General features: G+C 34.8%; 1 protein-coding gene across 2 annotated transcripts in view; it reads right to left on the bottom strand.

Moving 5' to 3' along the window:
• LOC133652579 (adhesion G-protein coupled receptor D1-like) overlaps positions 1-21558 on the bottom strand; it is a 105248-nt gene that overhangs the window by 56924 nt on the left and 26766 nt on the right. For both annotated transcript variants that reach the window (XM_062051497.1, XM_062051498.1), the window contains exons 8-12: positions 21157-21306; positions 21014-21064; positions 15322-15445; positions 12325-12432; positions 6361-6436 (exon numbers count right to left, since the gene is read on the bottom strand). In XM_062051497.1, coding sequence (XP_061907481.1) covers positions 6361-6436; positions 12325-12432; positions 15322-15445; positions 21014-21064; positions 21157-21306 — 509 coding nt within the window. The remainder of the gene's footprint in view (positions 1-6360; positions 6437-12324; positions 12433-15321; positions 15446-21013; positions 21065-21156; positions 21307-21558) is intronic.

The raw sequence follows: 21558 nt of genomic DNA, 5'->3' as shown, positions 1-21558 counted from the left end.
GGGGGGGGTTGTAGGGGGAAGAATTTTGGCGTGACAGCTGCAGCAGTGCCTGATGAATAATTGCCTGTTTCAAAGAGTGCTGCTCGTTTTTCGTATGTGGGTAACAACATTTAACTATGTATTTTTTGGCACGCATTGAATGTCTCTGCTGCATTGGATCAGTCTCCTTTCTTTAATAGGAATGACTTGCATCATCTATATTAGATATATAACAACGGGTGGGTGGCGGGTGGCGGGCGGTTGTGGTTTTGATAAAATGTTAGTTCGGGTGGATGGCGGGTGGATGACGACTTTTGTGATGCAGTTGCGGATGAAATAATTGCCTATCCGCGCATCTCTAACAGGAATACAAAACAAATTGACTAGGTGTGGTGCAGGTTAAGTTAAGAAGATGTAGACATAGGAGCAGATATAACAAAATACAGATTCCATACGAATATAAATAATATGAACTCAGTAAGACACTGTTTTATGTCAAATCCATTGCAATTTAAATAAAGCCCTAAAATAATCATCAAAAAAAGTTTCCCCCATTGTCAAATATTGAAAGAGTGTTCATGTAAGCACCCTGTGTTGTCAACATCTTGTGATTGTTAATTGCATGTCTTCACACACCAAATAAGAGGCAGACATGTCATATGCTGCAAATAAAAAATAAGCACTTTATGTTGTTTTTTCTAAGCCTGTGTAGATTCTCAGTCATTCAGATCATGGTAAACAAGCAAAGGTTGGATCGGTTGAAATGATTGTGACCACACTTTAAGGACTCACCCACTCCATTTTTATAGTCGACTATTCATGAACTATCTAACGCAGACCTGGGCAAATTAAGGCCCGGGGGCCACATGCGGCCCGTTAAGCTTTTCAATCTGGCCCGCCGGACATTCCCAAATCATTTTTTTAGATCTTTAAAATGGAAAGTGTAGCTGCCATTATGATGTGCAGTCATGTTTTCTAATGACCTTAAGTCTTGAACTCTACAAAGTATTTCAATGGTTGGAATCTGCGCTTATGGATGATATACCAGTTACTATGGTAATCTAATTAGTTACTAGGGTAATCTAATTAGTTACTATGGTCATATAATTAGTTACTATGGTAATCTACGTCACAGCAGCTCAGACGAGGCACCAAGCAGTGTGGGCGGGAAGCGTTTCCACAGACGCAGAAGGGGCTTTTCACAACAAAGTTCTAAAGCTTAGTGATATATCAGATATATCAGATTGTCGGTGGGTTTATTTTGTACCCTTCGCGTTCATATTTCACTGTTTGTTGCGTTTCACTTGGTTGTAAAATATGTCGATCGAAAGGGGGTGTGACATTCATACTTTGTCAATATTCAGTGTTTTATCGTTTATAGAAAAATTTAAAATTCCATTACGTTTTTAAAGGCGGTCTGTCATAACGTTTTTAGCATTCAATCAGACATTATTGTGAGGTTTTGTATAAGTGTCCTTAAAAATAGATATACCGGCCCCCAGACACATTTTTTTTCTCTAAATCTGGCCCCCGAGTCAAAATAATTGCCCAGGCCTGATCTAACGAGTAGTTAACTAATCGGATCAAGAGACGTACACCAATTCCGTGGCTCTAATTTAGCCATTGGCTATTAAATTTAGCTTGAAATGTAGTTATCCTTACATATATGTATTGTTGCATTTGAAACAATTGTATTGTTGATAATATGTTATTGTTATTATTCATTATCAATAGTGCTATTTCTATTGGTATTTGTATTGCTCCATGTTCATTGTCATTTCTGTATTATTAATATTTATTTCACTAACTGCTTCTTTGCCATCACTTCTACCATCATATTTGTATATATCCTAGTTGCTGATGTTGTTCTGTTGTTGCTGTTGTTATTGTTGTGTTTGCTGTTGTTGTTGTCTCTCTGTCTTATCCCCCTCTTGTCCCCACAATTCCCACCCTCTGTCTTCCTTTTTTTCTCTTTCTATCCCCTCCTGCTCCGGCCCGGCTGCACCAAATAATAATATAAATCCATTTAATAAAGTCAAATACAAATAAGGCAACAAGAGAAGTATCCCACACTTCCCTTTTGTAAAGTAAATGTGTACAGCCGATGTGGGCATCTACATCAACTATATGATTTGCCTCTGTAGCTGGACAGGACAAACAAAACAAAAAAAACTAAAAATAAAAAAATAAAAAAATAAATTTAGCTTGAAATATTTATAGGCATGTGCTAACTAATAACGAAGATGACAACTTCATTCATATTTTTTTTTTTTACACTGTAACTGTGCTGCTTTTTAGGCTGTGTAAATATAACTATCATATAGTGTCCATCTTAAAGCAAATATAGGCAAAGCACTAAAAGGACCACAGTGTCAATTTGTATGTGAACAAAGGATGGTCAAAGTAGCAATAAAAAACGCCAACGCTATCTAGCTTCAGCAAAAAGATAATAGCATTTTGTGATAATGATGTGTTAGAAAGCTGCACACAGGTACATTATTGATTACTGATTAACTCCTATCATTATTAGCTATTTAATGTATTATTCATTAATTATTGGAATTTTTTTGTGTCTAAAAGATTGCATGTATCAAAGATATTCAACTGGCATCCCGGGGGCCAAATCAGACCTGGTAATGACACCATACCAGCCCGCAAATTCAGTTCAAAACGTGGGAGACAAACATTTTTGATGCAAGTTCCTACAAATACTAGAGTGCTCCTGTTGTATGGAGGAACTTGGACCACTTGGAACACATTGGCCCATCCTTGCATTGACTTTTTAACTTTCCTAGCAAACATAGAACACTTGGTGCCAAACTTGTGATTTACATAACTGAGGCGTTCCTCAAGGCACCCGTTTTTTTTGGGCAGTTCCAAATGTTTTAATAATGTCATTTATGTAACTAAGGTGTCGCTGTGATTTGTTTACGGTAGTTAAGGGAGAAGTCCTAAACTTTCTGGAAATGTGGCCCCAAAACAATTTTCCCTGATTATTATTATATTATATACACAGTATATATATATATATATATATATATATATATATATATATATATATATATATATGTATATATATATATATATATATATATATATATATATATATATATATATATATATATATATATATATATATATATATATATATATACACATTATATATATATATATATGTGTGTGTGTAAATATATATATATATATGTGTGTGTATATATACATATATGTGTGTGTGTGTATATATATGTGTATATATATGTGTGTGTATATATATATGTGTGTGTATGTACATATATATATATATATATATATATACTGTGTATATATATATATGTGTGTGTATATATATGTGTATATATATATGTACTGTATATATATATGTGTGTGTATATATATATATATATGTATATATATATATATATATATACATATATATGTGTGTGTGTGTATATATATATATACTGTATATATATGTATATATACTGTATATATATATGTATATACATATATATGTGTGTATATATATGTGTATATCTATATCTATATATACACTGTATATATATATATATATATACATATACATATATATGTGTGTATATACATATATATGTGTGTATATATATATATTTGTACATATGTATATATATATATATACTGTATATATATGTATATACATATATATGTGTGTATATATGTATATACATATATGTGTGTGTATATATATGTGTATATCTATAGCTATATATATATATATACTGTATATATATATATATGTATATACATATATATGTGTGTATATATGTATATACATATATGTGTGTATATATATATATATATATATATATATATATATTTGTATATCTATATCTATATATATGTAGATACATATATATATATGTGTGTATATCTATATCTATATATATAAAAATATTTAAAAAAAAATATATAAATATATATATATATATATATATATATATATATATATATATATATATATATATATATATATATATATATATATATATATATGTATATATATATATATGAGCTTCGAGAGGTAGTCACCTGAAATGGTTTTCACTTCACAGGTGTGCTTGAAGCTCATCGAGAGAATGCCAAGAGTGTGCAAAGCAGTAATCGGAGCAAAGGGTGGCTATTTTGAAGAAACTAGAATACAAAACATGTTTTCAGTTATTTCACCATTTTTTTTGTTAAGTACATAACTCCACATGTGTTCATTCATAGTTTTGATGCCTTCAGTGATAATCCACAATGTAAATAGTCATGAAAATAAATAAAACGCATTGAATGAGAAGGTGTGTCCAAACTTTTGGCCTGTACAGTGTGTACAAAATAAAATTTGCCCCAAAAATTAGGTGGGTGCGTCTTTTAATTTGGTGCGCTCCACAGCCGGGAAATGACAATAATTGGGTGGACGTTCTGGCGCGGGGGAAGTAAATGATCACAGTTATGTCGTATGTGGTAAGAACAGAAAGTGGCCCCTGGGAGGAGACATTGGCGTAATAGAGCAGTAGTGCTAATGGCATGGCAGGGTGTATCAGTCAGTGGAGCTTGACTCGGGAGATGAGAGATAAGCGAAGGGACTGATAAGACCCTGGCGTCCATTCAGGAAACATGGCACCTTAAAGTCCGTGGACCTGCAACCCCACCTCCCGCAAGAAGTACAAAAAGAGAAGCTGCACTGCAAAAACTGAAATCTAAGTAAGATTAAATATCTCAAATAAGAGTGATATTTGCTTATTTTCTGTCTGATAAGATAATTCTTCTCACTAAGCAGATTTTATGTTAGAGTGTTTTACTTGTTTTAAGGGTTTTGGTCCTAAATGATCTCAGTAAGATATTACAGCTTGTTGCTGAGATTGTATGACCTATATTGAGTAAAACATGCTTGAAACTAGAATATCAAGTGTTGCAAAGCTGTGTCATTAACACTCACAAGTATAAAACTACTTTTTTAAAGTAATAATTTCTTACTTCAAGCATGAAAAAGAAAATCATGATGCCGGGCGCATATCATTATGTCAAGATAATGGCACTAGCATTTACTTAATTTAAGAATATTTTTCAACATATTGAGCAAAAAGGTCTCAATATTTTATTTTTATTTTTTTCATTTTATTTTTATTGACATCCAGCATCAGACATTCCTATCCATTACATCATATTCACATACTGTACACCATATATCTGTTTTCTGCCCTAAATGTCAAAATATTTTTTGTTTATATCCCAACCATACCACCCACCCTCCACCCCCCAAAAAAAGAAAGAAACCGCAAAAAAAAACAAAGTAGTATCTACAAATACATCAATTAAATAAACAAAAAAATTAATAATAATACATTAATAATAATAATAATAATCAAAAATAAAAAAATATAAACAGATACATACACCATATGTAAATATACATACACACACATATACACATACATACATATATATATATATATATATATATATATATATATATATATATATATATATATATATATATATTAGGGCTGCAACTAACGATTAATTTGATAATCGATTAATCTGTCGATTATTACTTCGATTGATCGATTAATAATCGGATAAAAGAGACAAACTACATTTCTATCCTTTCCAGTATTTTATTGAAAAATAACAGCATACTGGCACCATACTTATTTTGATTATTGTTTCTCAGCTGTTTGTACATGTAGCAGTTTATAAATAAAGGTTTATTTAAAAAAAAAAATATATATATATATATATATATATATATATATATATATATATATATATATATTTTTTTTTTTTTTAAAAGCCTCTGCGCATGCGCATAGCATAGATCAAACGAATCGATGACTAAATTAATCGGCAACTATTTTTATAATCGATTTTAATCGATTAGTTGTTGCAGCCCTAATATATATATATATATATATATATATATATATATATATATATATATATATATATATATATATATATATATATATATATATATATATATATATATATATATATATATATATATATATATATATATATATGTATATATATAGTTTTCCCAGTATGAAGTAAATTTCTCCAATTTATAATTACAAAAGGCAGTTATCTTCTCCATATTTTTTTTTCTACCAAGAAAAGTGCACTTATTATTAGTGAGAATATACTTATTTTAAGGTATTTTGGGGTTCATTGAGGTTAGCTAATTTTACTTGTTTTGGAAAGTCTTGACAAGCCGAATTTTCTTGTTCTATTGGCAGATAATTTTGCTTAGGTCAAGTAAAATACCCCTAATTTTTGTATTTTTTTTCTTGTTTTTGAACACTGACTTTTTGCAGTGTTTTTTTGTTGTTCAAACAGATAAGCTGGGTGAGGCCACGTTACCTGGTCTCAACGGGCCTGATTTCTTTGTAGTAGCTGTGCACGTTGTGGTAGAAGAGGCCAACAATGGTGGTTTGAGCTGAGAAGAAAGACAAGAAGAAGGTTGAGTGTACCAGGATTGAGTCAGGAATGTAAAGCGCTGATGCTAAAATGCTCACAAAGAAGAGAAGTTAATTAACGTGGCGTTGCCGCCGCGTGCTGGTCCCCGGCCTCCAAATAGAACATTGGGATAGTCGCACGGTGGTGACAGGGAGAGGTCCGCGAGCTCGGTTGGGAAATCCTATGAAACTGAACATGACTTCACCAGCAGAGTAGGGGGTCTAATCTGACCTATCATCCAGTGTGGCCCCACCTCAATGCTGCAAGATAAACAATGGAACTGGAGGAAGTTCCTAATTGTCCTGTTCCTCTTTTCAAAGGCTTTTACCCTTTTCTCCGCCGAGTTTGTTCTCACGGAACCAACCGTCAGCGCATTTACGGGAGAATATTTTTTTAACATAAAAAAAAACAAACACCTTTGTGGTTTGTACACTGCAAAAACTGAAATCTAAGTAAGATTAAATATCTCAAATAAGGGTGATATTTGCTTATTTTCTGTCTGATAAGATAATTCTTCTCACTAAGCAGATTTTATGTTAGAGTGTTTTACTTGTTTTAAGGGTTTTGGTCCTAAATTATCTCAGTAAGATATTACAGCTTGTTGCTGAGATGTTATGACCTATATTAAGTAGAGATGTCCGATAATATCGGCCTGCCGATATTATCGGCCGATAAATGCTTTAAAATGTAATATCGGAAATTATCGGTATCGTTTTTTTAATTATGGGTATCGTTTTTTATTTTTGTTTTTTTGTATTTTTTATTAAATCAACATAAAAAACACAAGATACACTTACAATTAGTGCACCAACCCAAAAAACCTCCCTCCCCCATTTACACTCATTCACACAAAAGGGTTGTTTCTTTCTGTTATTAATATTCTGGTTCCTACATTATATATCAATATATATCAATACAGTCTGCAAGGGATACAGTCCGTAAGCACACATGATTATGCGTGCTGCTGGTCCACTAATAGTACTAACCTTTAACAGTTGATTTTACTAATTTTCATTAATTACTAGTTTCTATGTAACTGTTTTTATATTTTTTTACTTTCTTTTTTATTTAAGAAAGTGTTTTAAATGTATTTATCTTCTTTTCTTTTCTTAATTTTTAAAAAAAAAGGACCTTATTTTCACCATACCTGGTTGTCCAAATTAGGCATAATAATGTGTTAATTCCACGACTGTATATATCGGTATCTGTTGATATCGGTATCGGTAATTAAGAGTTGGACAATATCAGAATATCGGATATTGGCAAAAAAGCCATTATCGGACATCCCTAATATTGAGTAAAACATGCTTTAAACTAGAATATCAACTGTTGCAAAGCTGTGTCATCAACACTCACAAGTATAAAACTACTTTCTTAAAGTACCGTATTTTTCGGACTATAAGTCGCAGTTTTTTTCATAGTTTGGCCGGGGGTGCGACTTATACTCAGGGGCAACTTATGTGTGAAATTATTAACACATTACCGTAAAATATCAAATAATATTATTTAGCTCATTCACATAAGAGACTAGACGTATAAGATTTCATGGGATTTAGCGATTAGGAGTGACAGATTGTTTGGTAAACGTATAGCATGTTCTATATGTTATAGTTATTTGAATGACTCTTACCATAATATGTTACATTAACATACCAGGCACGTTCTCAGTTGGTTATTTATGCCTCATATAACATACACTTATTTAGCCTGTTGTTCACTATTCTTTATTTATTTTAAATTGCCTTTCAAATGTCTATTCTTGGTGTTGGGTTTTATCAAATACATTTCCCCAAAAAATGCGACTTATATATGTTTTTTTCCTTCTTTATTATGCATTTTTGGCCGGTGCGACTTATATGCCGGAGCGACTTATAGTCCGAAAAATACGGTAATAATTTGTTACTTCAAGCATGAACAAAAAAATCATGATGCCGAGCGCATATCATTATGTCAAGATAATGGCACCAGCATTTACTTAATTTAAGAATATTTTTCAACATATTGAGCAAAAAGGTCTCCTTTTCTATTTTTTTCTACCAAGAAAAGTGCACTTGTTATTAGTGAGAATATACTTATTTTAAGGTATTTTTGGGTTCATTGAGGTTAGCTAATTTGACTTGTTTTGGAAAGTCTTGACAAGCCGAATTTTCTTGTTCTATTGGCAGATAATTTTGCTTAGTTCAAATAAAATACCCCTAATTTTTGTTTTGTTTTTTCTTGTTTTTGAACACTGACTTTTTGCAGTGTAGGTCAAGCAATGTGTGCAGTAGTCTTGTCCTGATACCAATAGTTCATTATTTAGATACTTTTCGGTACTTTTCGATACTTTTCTATATAAAGGGGACCACAAAAAAATTGCATTATTGGCTTTATTTTAACAAACAATCTTAGGGTACATTAAACATATGTTTCTTATTTGTCCTTAAATAAAATAGTGAACATACTAGACAACAAGGGCATCACGGTGGGAGAGGGGTTAGTGCGTCTGCCTCACAATACGAAGGTCTGAGTAGTCTTGCGTTCAATCCCGGGCTCGGGATCTTTCTGTGTGGAGTTTGCAAGTTCTCCCCGTGACTGCGTGGGTTCCCACCGGGTACTCCGGCTTCCTCCCACTTCCAAAGACATGCACCTGGGGATAGGTTGATTGGCAACACTAAATTGGCCCTAGTGTGTGAATGTGAGTGTGAATGTTGTCTGTCTATCTGTGTCGGCCCTGCGATGAGGTGGCGACTTGTCCAGGGTGTACCCCGCCTTCCGCCCGATTGTAGCTGAGATAGGCTCCAGCGCCCCCCGCGACCCCGAAGGGAATAAGCGGTAGAAAATGGATGGATGGACTAGACAACTTGTCTTTTATTAGTAAGTAAGCAAACAAAAGCTCCTAATTTAGTCTGCTGACATATGCAGTAACATATTGTGTCATTTATCATTCTATTATTTTGTCAAAATGATTAAGGACAAGTGGTAGAAAATGAATTATTAGTCTACTTGTTCATTCACTGTTAATATCTGCTTACTTTCTCTTTTAACATGTTCTATTTACACTTCTGTTAAAATGTAATAATCACTTATTCTTCTGTTGTTTGGATGCTTTACATTAGTTTTGGATGATACCACAAATTTGGGTATCAATCCGATACCAAGTAGTTACAGGATCATACATTGGTCATATTCAAAGTCCTCATGTGTCCAGGGACATATTTCCTGAGTTTATAAACATAATATACATTTTTTTAGAACGATAGAAGATGTAGTGATGCCAAATATAGTACAGAATATGATTCATTAGTATCGCGGTACTATACTAATACTGGTATACCGTACAACCCTAGTGTGTAGTGGCCAGGAGGAAACAGGGGAAAAAAGTGACCTGCACATCAAAAGCCAACATGTTCAAAATGCACACTCTAAATGTCTCCTTCTTTTTTAATGATAGAGGAAAGCGGAGAAAATGTGCCGTCTCTCACTCTTGCTGTTCTGAATGAAAGAGTAATTGCTGGCTTTAAAGTCAGAGTGGGATATCTGCAGTGCACCATTGAGCCAAACAAAAGCTCTCAAGGCCAACCTTGACACTCTAAGCCGGGGGTCGGCAACTCGCTCTTTGGAGCTTTTTCAAAAATGTATGAAAATGGAAAAAAATTAGGGAAAAAATATATTTTTTGTTTTAATATGGTTTCTGTAGGAGGACAAACATGACACAAACCTTCCTTATTCTTATAAATCTCACTGTTTATATTAAACATGCTTCAGTGATTAGAGACTATTTGGCGAGCGCCGTTTTGTCCTACTAATTTTGGCGGTCCTTAAACTCACCGTAGTTTGTTTACATGTATAACTTTCTCCGACTTTCCAAGACGTGCTTTATGTCACCTCTTTTTTGTCTCATTTTGTCCACCAAATATTTTATACTGTGCGTGAATGCACAAAGGTGCGCTTTGTTGATGTTATTGACTTGTGTGGAGTGCTAATCAGGCATATTTGGTCATTGCATGACTGCAAGCTAATCAATGATAACATGCTATTTAGGCTAGCATCATTATGCCTCGTTTGTAGGTATATTTGAGCTCATTTAATTTCCTTTAAGTCCTATTAATTCAATTTATATTTGCATGTCTCATGACACATTATCTGCATATAATATTGGCTGCATTTCAGATAGTTGTTTGTGTGCCATGTTGTTCCAGACCACAGCAAACGTTACACAGCTTGCAAAGATTGTAATAAATCCACTAGAAGAAGACAGCCTGCCGTTCCCTTTAACTTGGACACACACATATATACCTTTGGTAATTCTAAGCCAGTCATTTGCAGGAGTTATCTCACCCTCTGAGAAGCCTCCAATTTACATTTCCAAAATGTGTAGAATAAATATTACATTCCAACATTTCTGTCAACAAAGATTTGTGTCAGCCTGCGACACATAGTCATTTTGATAGCAGGCTATTATAACTAATATAGGCACTTACATAATGTGTTGTCTTCATTATAAAACTTATATAAGACGTTTAAAGTCATTTTGATAGCAGGCTAATATAACTAATATAGACACTTACATAATGTGTTGTCTTCATTATAAAACTTATATAAGACTTTTAAAGTCATTTTGATAGCAGGCTAATATAACTAATATAGACACTTACATAATGTGTTGTCTTCATTATAAAACTTATATAAGACTTTTAAAGTTATTTTGATAGTAGACTAATGTAAGTAATATAGACACTTACATCATGTGTTGTCTTCATTATAAAACTCATATAAGACTTTTAAAATAATTTTGATAGTAGGCTAAAATAACTAATATAGACACATACATAATGTGTTGTCTTCATTATAACACTTATATAAGACTTTTAAAGTCCTTTTGATAGTAGGCTAACATAACTAATATAGACACTTACATAATGTGTTGTCTTCATTATAAAACTCATATAAGACTTTTAAAGTCATTTTGATAGTAGGCTAATATAGCTAATATAAGCACTTACATAATGTGTTGTCTTCATTATAAAACTTATATAAGACTATTAAAGTCATTTTGACAGTAGGTTAATATAGCTAATATAGACACTTACATAATGTGTTGTCTTAATTATAAAACTCATATAAGACTTTTAAAATCATTTTGATAGTAGGCTAATATAACTAATATAGACACTTACATAATGTGTTGTCTTCATTATAAAACTCATATAAGACTTTTAAAGTAATTTTGATAGTAGGCTAAAATAACTAATATAGACACTTACATAATGTGTTGTCTTCATTATAAAACTTATATAAGACTTTTAAAATCATTTTGATAGTAGGCTAATATAGCTAATATAGACACTTACATAATGTGTTGTCTTCATTATAACACTTATATAAGACTTTTAATGTCATTTTGATAGTAGGCTAACATAACTAATATAGACACTACATCATGTGCTGTCTTCATTATAACACTTATATAAGACTTTTAAAGTAATTTTGATAGTAGGCTAAAATAACTAATATAGACCCTTACATAATGTCTTGTCTTCATTATGAAACGTATATAAGACTTTTAAAGTCATTTTGATAGTAGGCTAATATAACTAATATAGACACTTACATAATGTGTTGTTTTCATTATAACACTTATAAAAGGCTTTTAATTTTTTGCGGCTCCAGACAGATTTTTTGTTGTTGTATTTTTGGTCTAATATATGGCTCCTTCAACATTTTGGGTTGCCGACACCTGCTCTCGGCTGTAGCTTGTCAGTTCTTTTAAATCTTAACTAAGTCATTGAGTGGGAAACAACATCAGGGAAGGACTGAGGCTATAACACATTCCAATGAAAGCACTAGAAGCTGCAACTTCCATGCACAAGATCACATCGCACTCACACTGCATGGTGAAAGCCTCCCCGGGTACGGAGATGTAGTTCGTTCCTTGTGTAGGGAAGCGGTAATGTGGTAAGTTGTAGTTATGTGGCAATTTCATCAGGGAGTAATCTGTGGGATGAAAAGGGAAAGGCAGTAATCCACTTTCTCACTGTTGGATCAATAATGCAGCTTGGACAAGTAGTGGCAAACATATAACAACAGTACCTCGGTGTTCCTATGCCTCACTTTTTCTACGATTTGGTTTTTGGTTTTGGCCACAATTTCGTGTAACCCACCTAGTGTTGTCCCGATACCAATATTTTGGTACCGGTACTTTACTAAATAAAATAGGACCACAAAAAATTGCATTATTGGCTTTATTTTAACCAAAAAATCTTACGGTACATTAAACATATGTTTCTTATTGCAAGTTTGTCCTTAAATAAAATAGTGAACATACAAGACAACTTGTCTTTTATTAGTAAGTAAACAAACAAAGGCTCCTAATTTAGCTGCTGACATATGCAATAACATATTGTGTCATTTATCATTCTATTATTTTGTCAACATTATGAGGGACAAGCTGTAAAAATGGATTATTCATCTACTTGTTTATTTACTGTTTCTCTTTTAACATGTTCTATCCACCACAAATTTGGGTATCAATCCGATACCAAGTCGTTACAGGGTCATAAATTGGTCATATTCAAAGTCCTCATGTGTCCAGGGACATATTTCCTGAGATTATAAACATAATATAAATTAAACAAAAAAAACGAAAAAAGATTTTGCGATGCTAAAAAATATGGATGTACCACATTTTTCGGAGTATAAGTCGCCCCGGAGTATAAGTCGCACCGGCCGAAAATGCATAATAAAGAAGGAAAAAACCAAATATTAGTCGCACTGGAGTATAAGTCTCATTTTTTGGGAACATTTATTTGATAAAATAAACCCGTAAAGACAATGGGCATATACACAAACACCCCCCCCCCCCCCCCCCCCCCCCACCCACCCCTCTGTTGCGAGTTGTTGTGATTATATGTTACATGTTTATGTGTGCTATGGCAAATGAAGTTTTTTCCCTTGGACTCAGTCTGGACCCCCTCCTGAGGGTCCACCCTTTGACTGATATTTTTTACTCTTCTCCCCTTTCCCGATATCACCTTTTTCCCACCTTTTTTAAGGAGCGCCGTAAGTGGCTGATCCGTTGGCGGTTCTGTTCTTGTCTCCCTGTAACGTATGTCTGCTCTTAGTGGGACTGTGCCGAAAATGTAATTTCAGTTCTTATACAGTATGTCTTGTACATGTTAAAGAATGGACAATAATAAAGCATCCTGATCCTGAGAAACACTATTGAATAAGAAATAACTCATAGCAAAATATGAACGTGGCGAACAATGGCTTTACCCTCCCCTCCTGCCTGTCCACTCATTGCCATCTTTGCCAATAATTATTGCCCTATAACAGGGGTAGGGAACCTATGGCTCTAGAACCAGATGTGGCTCTTTTGATGACTGCATCTGGCTCTCAGATAAATCTTAGCTGACATTGCTTAACACGATAAGTCATGAATAATTCTGCTAGTAATCAGTGTTAAAAATAACGTTCAAAATATAAAACATTCTCATGCATTTTAATTAGAGATGTCCAATAATATCGGACTGCCGATATTATCGGCCGATAAATGCTTTAAAATGCGATGTCGGAAATTATCGGTATCGGTTTCAAAAAGTAAAATGTATGACTTTTTAAAATGCCGCTGTACGGAGTGGTACACGGACGTAGGGAGAAGTACAGCGCACCAATAAATCTTAAAGGCCTTGCCTTTACGTGCCGGCCCAGTCACATAATATCTACGCCTTTTCACACACACAAGTGAATGCAACGCATACTTGGTCAACAGCCATACAAGTCACACTGAGGGTGTCCGTATAAACAACTTTAACAATGTTACAAATATGCGCCACACTGTGAACCCAAACCAAACGAGAATGACAAACACATTTCGGGAGAACATCCGCACCATAACACAACATAAACACAACAGAACAAATACCCAGAAACCCTTGCAGCACTAACTCTTCTGGGACGCTACAATATACACCCCCTGCTACCCCCTACCCCCCACACCTAAACCCCGCCCACCTCAACCTCCTCATGCTCTCTCAGGGAGAGCATGTCCCAAATTCCTAGCTGCTGTTTAGAGGCATGTTAAAAAAAAAAAAAGCACTTTGTGACTTCAATAATAAATATGGCAGTGCCATGTTGGCATTTTTTTCCCATAACTTGAGTCGATTTATTTTGGAAAACCTTGTTACATTGTTTAATGCATCCAGCGGGGCATCACAACAAATTTAGGCATAATAATGTGTTAATTCCACGACTGTATATATCGGTATCGGTTGATATCGGAATCGGTAATTAAGAGTTGGACAATATCGGAATATCGGCAAAAAAGCCATTATCGGACATCTCTAATTTTTAATCCATCCGTCCGTTTTCTACCGCACCTGTTCAAGAAGTTGCATTAATGGTAAGAAGTATTTTATTTATTATTGGTTAGCTTCAGAATAACAATGTTATTAAAAAGAATAAGAGATTTATCATACTCTAAAAATGTTGGTCTTACTTAAAAATGCACACATTTAGTTGTATTCAGTGTTAAAAAATATTATATGGCTCTCACGGAAATACATTTTAAAATATTTGGCTTTCATGGCTCTCTCAGCCAAAAAGGATCCCGACCCCTGCTCTATAACATGTGTTTTGTGCTTATATTTTTGGGTGTTTGGAATTGATTAATTTCCTTTTTTTTTTCCTAAAGGAAACATTTTGTAGGTTTTTGTCTGGCCTTTGGAACAGATGACTAACAAAAACCGAGGTACCACTGTATTATGCGAACGATTAAAAGACAAACATTGAAAAGCTATTGAAAAGCTTGATGTCTTAACCACGTTACCCCAACAATACAAACAGTGTGAGTCACCTTTTTGGGAAAGCTAACACTGTACTGACCTGCAACAAATGATGTCCCTCCCAGGGAGATGAGAGAGTTTGGGCTGGGCTCCAAGTTAGCCACCATGAGGTCCATTACTCGGTCCCGGTTTCGATCAAACCGCTTGACCACGGGGCCGGACTGCTGCGTCAACAAAGTTGATGACATAAACTTGCATCACTTTACAAGCACTCCTCGTGCTGTTTTTTCCATTGCTTCATGTCACTGCATGGCACAGTTTCATATTTTACGTATTTTATGTGGCGTATCGTTATTAAGAGTGATGTGTACAAACCCTAGAAATGGCAATGACGTGAGAATAATCTAGCATATTGCAACATTGAACTACAATTGAGCGTGCTCAAGATTGATTGTGTTTTCTTTGTAATTGAGTTCACAAAACATACATTTAGACCAGTGGTTCTTAACCTTGTTGGAGGTACCGAACCCCACCAGTTTCATATGCGCATTCACCGAACCCGAACCGTAATCATAAAATGATGTTATTATATTAAAGAAATACTAATAAAGATATATTTTACAAACAAAGTTACAGGAATGTACACATGATCCCATGTTTACATCTCATTGTGCAACATGTGAATGTTTTAGTGGGAACTAAATGTGATATCTGAAAGCGATACATATTATTTCCAAAGCAGGACCCCCACTCAGACATATAATACTAGTACACAGCTCATGAAAAACAATATGTTATAGTCATTGTAAGTGGGCCAAAACACTTATATTAGAAAATAATCTCATGGAAATGAATGCTGTCATTTGATTACAATAATAAAACATTGAACTTGTTATTTAGTCAGGTTTGGGACAGGTGAGCTGCAGGTCTGACGTCGCTCACATGTGCTCCACTAAATGCTCAAGGAGTTTTTGCGTTTGCTCACACATGGAAAATTAGAGGGAACATTGTTTGGGGGTATCCATAATACGCCGACAGGGAGAAGTTTTTATTTACACAATGAGTCAGGCGTGTCTTGACCTCCGCGTCGGAGGCTCTGCCGAACCCCTGAGGCCGACTCACCGAACCCCTAGGGTTCGATCGTACCCAGGTTAAAAACCACTGATTTAGACAATAGCCCAAAATGTGGTCTAATATGGTTCGGAAAAGACATTGTGTGTTGGTATATTCTTTTTGAACAAAGTAGAGCCTCGGGCTATTTGTTTATTGGCTCTTGGCACATTCCTAGACACAATATCAAAAATAAACTAGAAGAGGCAATTCCTGAAGGGATTGCGTGTGAATGCCCCAATGCTGAAGTTGAACTGAAATACTGACAGAATGTAGTATGAATGCAAGAATAGTTTGACTGTTGGAATGGTTTGAATGTTTAAGAGCTGACGCTGAACTGAAATGCTAATGGTATGTAGGATGGATGTAGAAATGGTTTAAATGTTGAAATTGTGTAAACGCTGAAATGGTTTGAATGTTGGAATAGTCTGAATGTTAAAGAGTTACCATGAATTGATTTACGTGGACCCCGACTTAAACAAGTTGAAAAACTTATTTGGGTGTTACCATTTAGTGGTCAATTGTACGGAATATGTACATTACTGTACAATCTACTATTAAAAGTTTCAATCAATCAATCAATCAAAGTTTGAATTTCCAGAGAAACCGGATTTGGTTTGGAACTTGGGAAAGTGTTAGTTTGAATGTCCAGGATGAGAAGAATGTGTTGATGTTGGAATGGTTTGAATAAGTTGAAAAATGTGGGAATTGTGCAACTTGGAATAATGTCCCATTCATTTCAATGGGAACTTCCTAGAAATTTGGGAATTTTGGGAAATGTTTTAAAATGGTTAGGAGCATGAATGTCCTGATTGAGCTGAATTGGTTGGTGTTGGAATTGTTTAAATCGGTCTAGAGCTTTGAAGAATGTCCCATTGATTTCAATAGGAATTTCCCCAAAATTTAGGAATTGCGGGAAAAGCTGAATTTTTTTGGAAAATGGTAAAAAACTTGAATGGTCTGAATGAGTTGAAATGGTTGGTGTTGACATTTTTCAAATCGGTCGAGATATGTTGAAGTAGTAACATGTTGAATTGATTAGGAGCATGAATGTCCTGAATGAGCTGAATTTGTTGGTGTTGGAATTGTTTAAATCGGTCAAGAACTTTGAAGAATGTCCCATTGATTTCAATGGGAATTTCCCCAACATTTGAGAATTTCGGGAAAATCTGGATTTTTTTAGAAAATGGTAAAAAACTTGAATGGTCTGACTGAGTTGAAATGGTTGATCTTGAAATGTTACAAATCGGTCGAGATATGTTAAAGTAGTAACATGTTGAATTGAGAAATGGTATTACGGAATTCCTGGAATTCCGGGAATTTCTCCAGTTCAAAAAACAACTTCGTTTTTTGGTCCTAATTAAGAGGAATGTTTGGATGGGGGAAAGTGGGTTGAAAAATGTGGGAGAAGTAGTCGCCAGAAAAAAGGGTGGAAAGTTGGAAAAATTATAGTTTGAAATTCCAGAATGGGGGAATGTGTTGATGTTGGAATGGTTTGAATAAGTTGAAAAATGTGGTAGTTGTACAACTTGGAATAATGTCCCATTCATTTCAATGGGAACTTCCTGGAAATTTGGGAATTTTGGGAAATTTTGGAAAATGATTAGGAGAATGAATGTCCTGAATGAGCTGAATTGGTTGGTGTTGGAATTGTTTAAATCTGTCAAGAGCTTTGAAGAATGTCCTATTGATTTCAATGGGAATTTCCAAACAATTTGGAAATTTCGGGAAAAGCGCAAATTTTTGGGAAAATGGTAAAAAACTTGAATGGTCTGAGTCTTGAAATTTTTTAAATCGGTCGAGATATGTTGAAGTAGTAACATGTTGAATTGAGAAATGGTATTACGGATTTCCTGGAATTTCGGGAAAACCAGGAATTTTTCCAGTTCAAAAAACAACTTTGTTTTTTGTCCTAATTAGGAGGAATGTTTGGATGGAGGAACAGTTGAAGTGGATTGAAAAATGTGGGAGAAGTAGTCGCCAGAAAAAAGGGTGGAAATAGGGCTTTGGAAAACCAGGAATTCTGGAAAATCCTGGAATTTTTTGGAAGTTGAAAAAATTATAGTTTGAATTCCCAGAATTGTGGAATGTGTTGAAGGTGAATGGTTTGAATAGGTTGAAAAATTTGGAAATGGTGAAAGTTTGAAAAATGGCCAATTCATTTTGAATGGGAAAAATGTCCCGGGAAAAACGGAATTCTGGGAAATCTGGGAATTTTTGGAATTTGTCGAGGGAAAACCCGTGATTCCCGAATAGGCTGAACATTTTGAAGTTGGAACGGTTTGAATCGGGTGAAAAATGTGGAAGGTAGAGCGCGCCAAAATCTGGAGAAGAATTATAATAATAAGTTGAATACATAGATGAATTTTGGTGTAGAAAACCATATGTGTGAATGCTTTGGAGCATTCACACAAAAATACATACTTTTCTCAAACATAAAGTGGAAATATTAGGAGAAAAACATCATAATGTTAAGAGAAAACAGTTGTTGTCTTACCAGAGAAAAAGTATTAATTTTATGAGAATAAAGCTGTATTTTTTTGAGGGGAAAAACATTTCGGAAGAATAAAGTTGAACAATTAAAGAAATAGACATAACATTTTTGGAGTCATATTAACTTGAGAAACAAACAAAAACAAAGTTTAAGTTTAAGTTAAAGTTGAAGTATAATGGGATTAATGAAGTTACCGTATTTTTTGGACTATAAATCACAGTTTTTTTCATAGTTTAGTTCACCGGGTGCGACTTATACTCAGGAGCGACTTATGTGTGAAACTATTAACACATTAGCGTAAAATATCAAATAATATTATTTAGCTCATTCACGTAAGAGACTAGACGTATAAGATTTCATGGGATTTAGCGATTAGGAGTGACAGATTGTTTGGTAAACGTATAGCATGTTCTATATGTTATAGTTATTTGAATGACTCTTACCATAATATGTTACGTTAACATACCAGGCACGTTCTCAGTTGGTTATTTATGCCTCATATAACATACACTTATTCAGCTTGTTGTTCACTATTCTTTATTTATTTTAAATTGCCTTTCAAAAGTCTATTCTTGGTGTTGGGTTTTATCAAATAAATGTCCCCAAAAAATGCGACTTTTACTCCAGTGCGACTTATATATGTTTTTTTCCTTCTTTATTATGCATTTTCGGCCGGTGCGATTTATACTCCGGAGCGACTTATACCCTGAAAAATACGGTATTCAGAGAAAAAAATATGTGAAGAAAGTTTAAATATTTATTTATTCTGTGATTGTGTGCTACCGAACATGCTCCTCTGCTCATAAACCAGCAATGACCTAACGTGACTTCCACGCGGGCGCGGGACCGGTACATTTCAGAAACGATATAGTACCGAAAATGATTAATTAGTCTCGCGGTACTATATTAATACCGGTATACCGTACAACCCTAGTGTGAACAATTTCAACAAACCAAAAATAGAAACTTACACGACTGACAGTATTGCAGTAAATCACACATTGCCCGCTTTCTTTAAATTAGCACAGAAGACACTAATTTCCACAGAACTATATCAATGCGCAGTGTCTCATGCAGCACTTTAAGTGTAGTTACCCATTGTTTATTTTACTCCTGTTTGTTTTACGTTGGGTGATTGGCTGATTGATTGATTGAAACTTTTATTAGTAGATTGCACAGTACAGTACATATTCCGTACAATTGACCACTAAATGGTAATACCCGAATACGTTTTTCAACTTGTTTTAAGTCGGGGTCCACGTAAATCAATTCCTGATACAAATATATACTATCAGCATAATACAGTCATCACACAAGTTATTCATCAGAGTATATACATTGAATTATTTACATTATTTACAATCCGGGGGGTGGGATGTGGAGGTGGGCGCGGGGGTGTGGCGGAGGAGGGGGGTTGTGGCGGGGGGCTTAGGTTTGGTTGATATCAGCACTTCAGTCATCAACAACTGCATCATCAGAGAAATGGACATTGAAAGTTCAGAAAGCCTATATAAATTTGATTATTTACAATCCGGGGAGGTGGGATGTGGTGGGGGGAGGGTGTTAGTGAAGGGTTGAAGTTGCCTGGAGGTGTTCTTTTAGTGCGGGTGTACCTCTTGCTTGGTATACTTGCTCGCCCCGGTATAAACTATTTGCTTGCCTAACAGAATCGCTATTGCGCCATGCAGTGGGCACATTTAGAACAGCAGTTTCTTTTAATTTAAAAATGCAGCTCAATTTTCACACTTAGCAAACTCATCTCGCGGGCCGGATTGAACTTTTCCGCGGGCCTGATCCGGCCCACGGCCCGCATGTTTGACACCCCCTGCACTAAAGCGTGAACGTTTCTCAGACAGTGTGACCACGGTAAGGGGATTTACTGAGCACTGCATCTTTTCCAATCTCCTATGTGAACATCTGTTTCAGTTAGTAGAAACTAAAACAAGCAGTTTATTTTGAAGGCTCAATGTTCTTAAAACCGCACACTTTTTTTTCTGGCAGTATTGTTTTTGGATACGGAACCACGTTTGAGCCAGGACTTATAGAACAGGACACCTCACATGTGACATTTTTAAACAAGCGCTATTCATCTCGATTTATAGGTAAAAATGTTATGATCTGCTAAATGGATTCATAGGCATCTGTTTTGTTATGTGATGTCATGTTTGAACAGTGTGAACTAATTTACCTCTGGTAACCCAGGAGAAGACAGCACTTCTTCCACATTTTTGAGAAACGCCTGGGTGGAATGAAAAATCGACATCAAGGAACCGTTGCATCATTAGCTCAAGGCTTCACAATTGTGTGTGTGTGTGCGGGTGTTGTTGAGACCTGTGTGAGGTTGCTGGCTGTGTTGTGAGGAATGGTCCTGTTGGGTAGAGCCTTGAGAAAGCATAATACTGGCATGGACTCTGAATCCTGGGAGCTTTGGCCCTCCTCGTGCACACTGCTGACAACAGGAGGACTCATTTCAGTGGCTCTCTGAGGAAACAACAGGCATCAAATTTACAATCACAAGGTTGTTACTAAGGAGTTCTAATACACACAGAATATACTGTATATATATAAGGCAGGGGTCGGCAACCCAAAGTGCTGAAGGAGCCATATTGGACCGGAAATACAAAAATGTAATCGGTCTGGAGCCTTATATAAGTGTTATAATGAAAGCAACACATGATGTTAGTGTCTATATTAGCTATATTAGCCTACTATCAAAATGATTGTGTCGCAGGC

Source organism: Entelurus aequoreus, linkage group LG06 (assembly GCF_033978785.1).
Source record: "Entelurus aequoreus isolate RoL-2023_Sb linkage group LG06, RoL_Eaeq_v1.1, whole genome shotgun sequence".
NCBI classification, from domain to species: Eukaryota; Metazoa; Chordata; class Actinopteri; order Syngnathiformes; family Syngnathidae; genus Entelurus; species Entelurus aequoreus.
The sequence above is the reverse complement of the archived record's forward strand: the minus strand, read 5'-3'. Positions and strand labels throughout refer to the sequence as shown.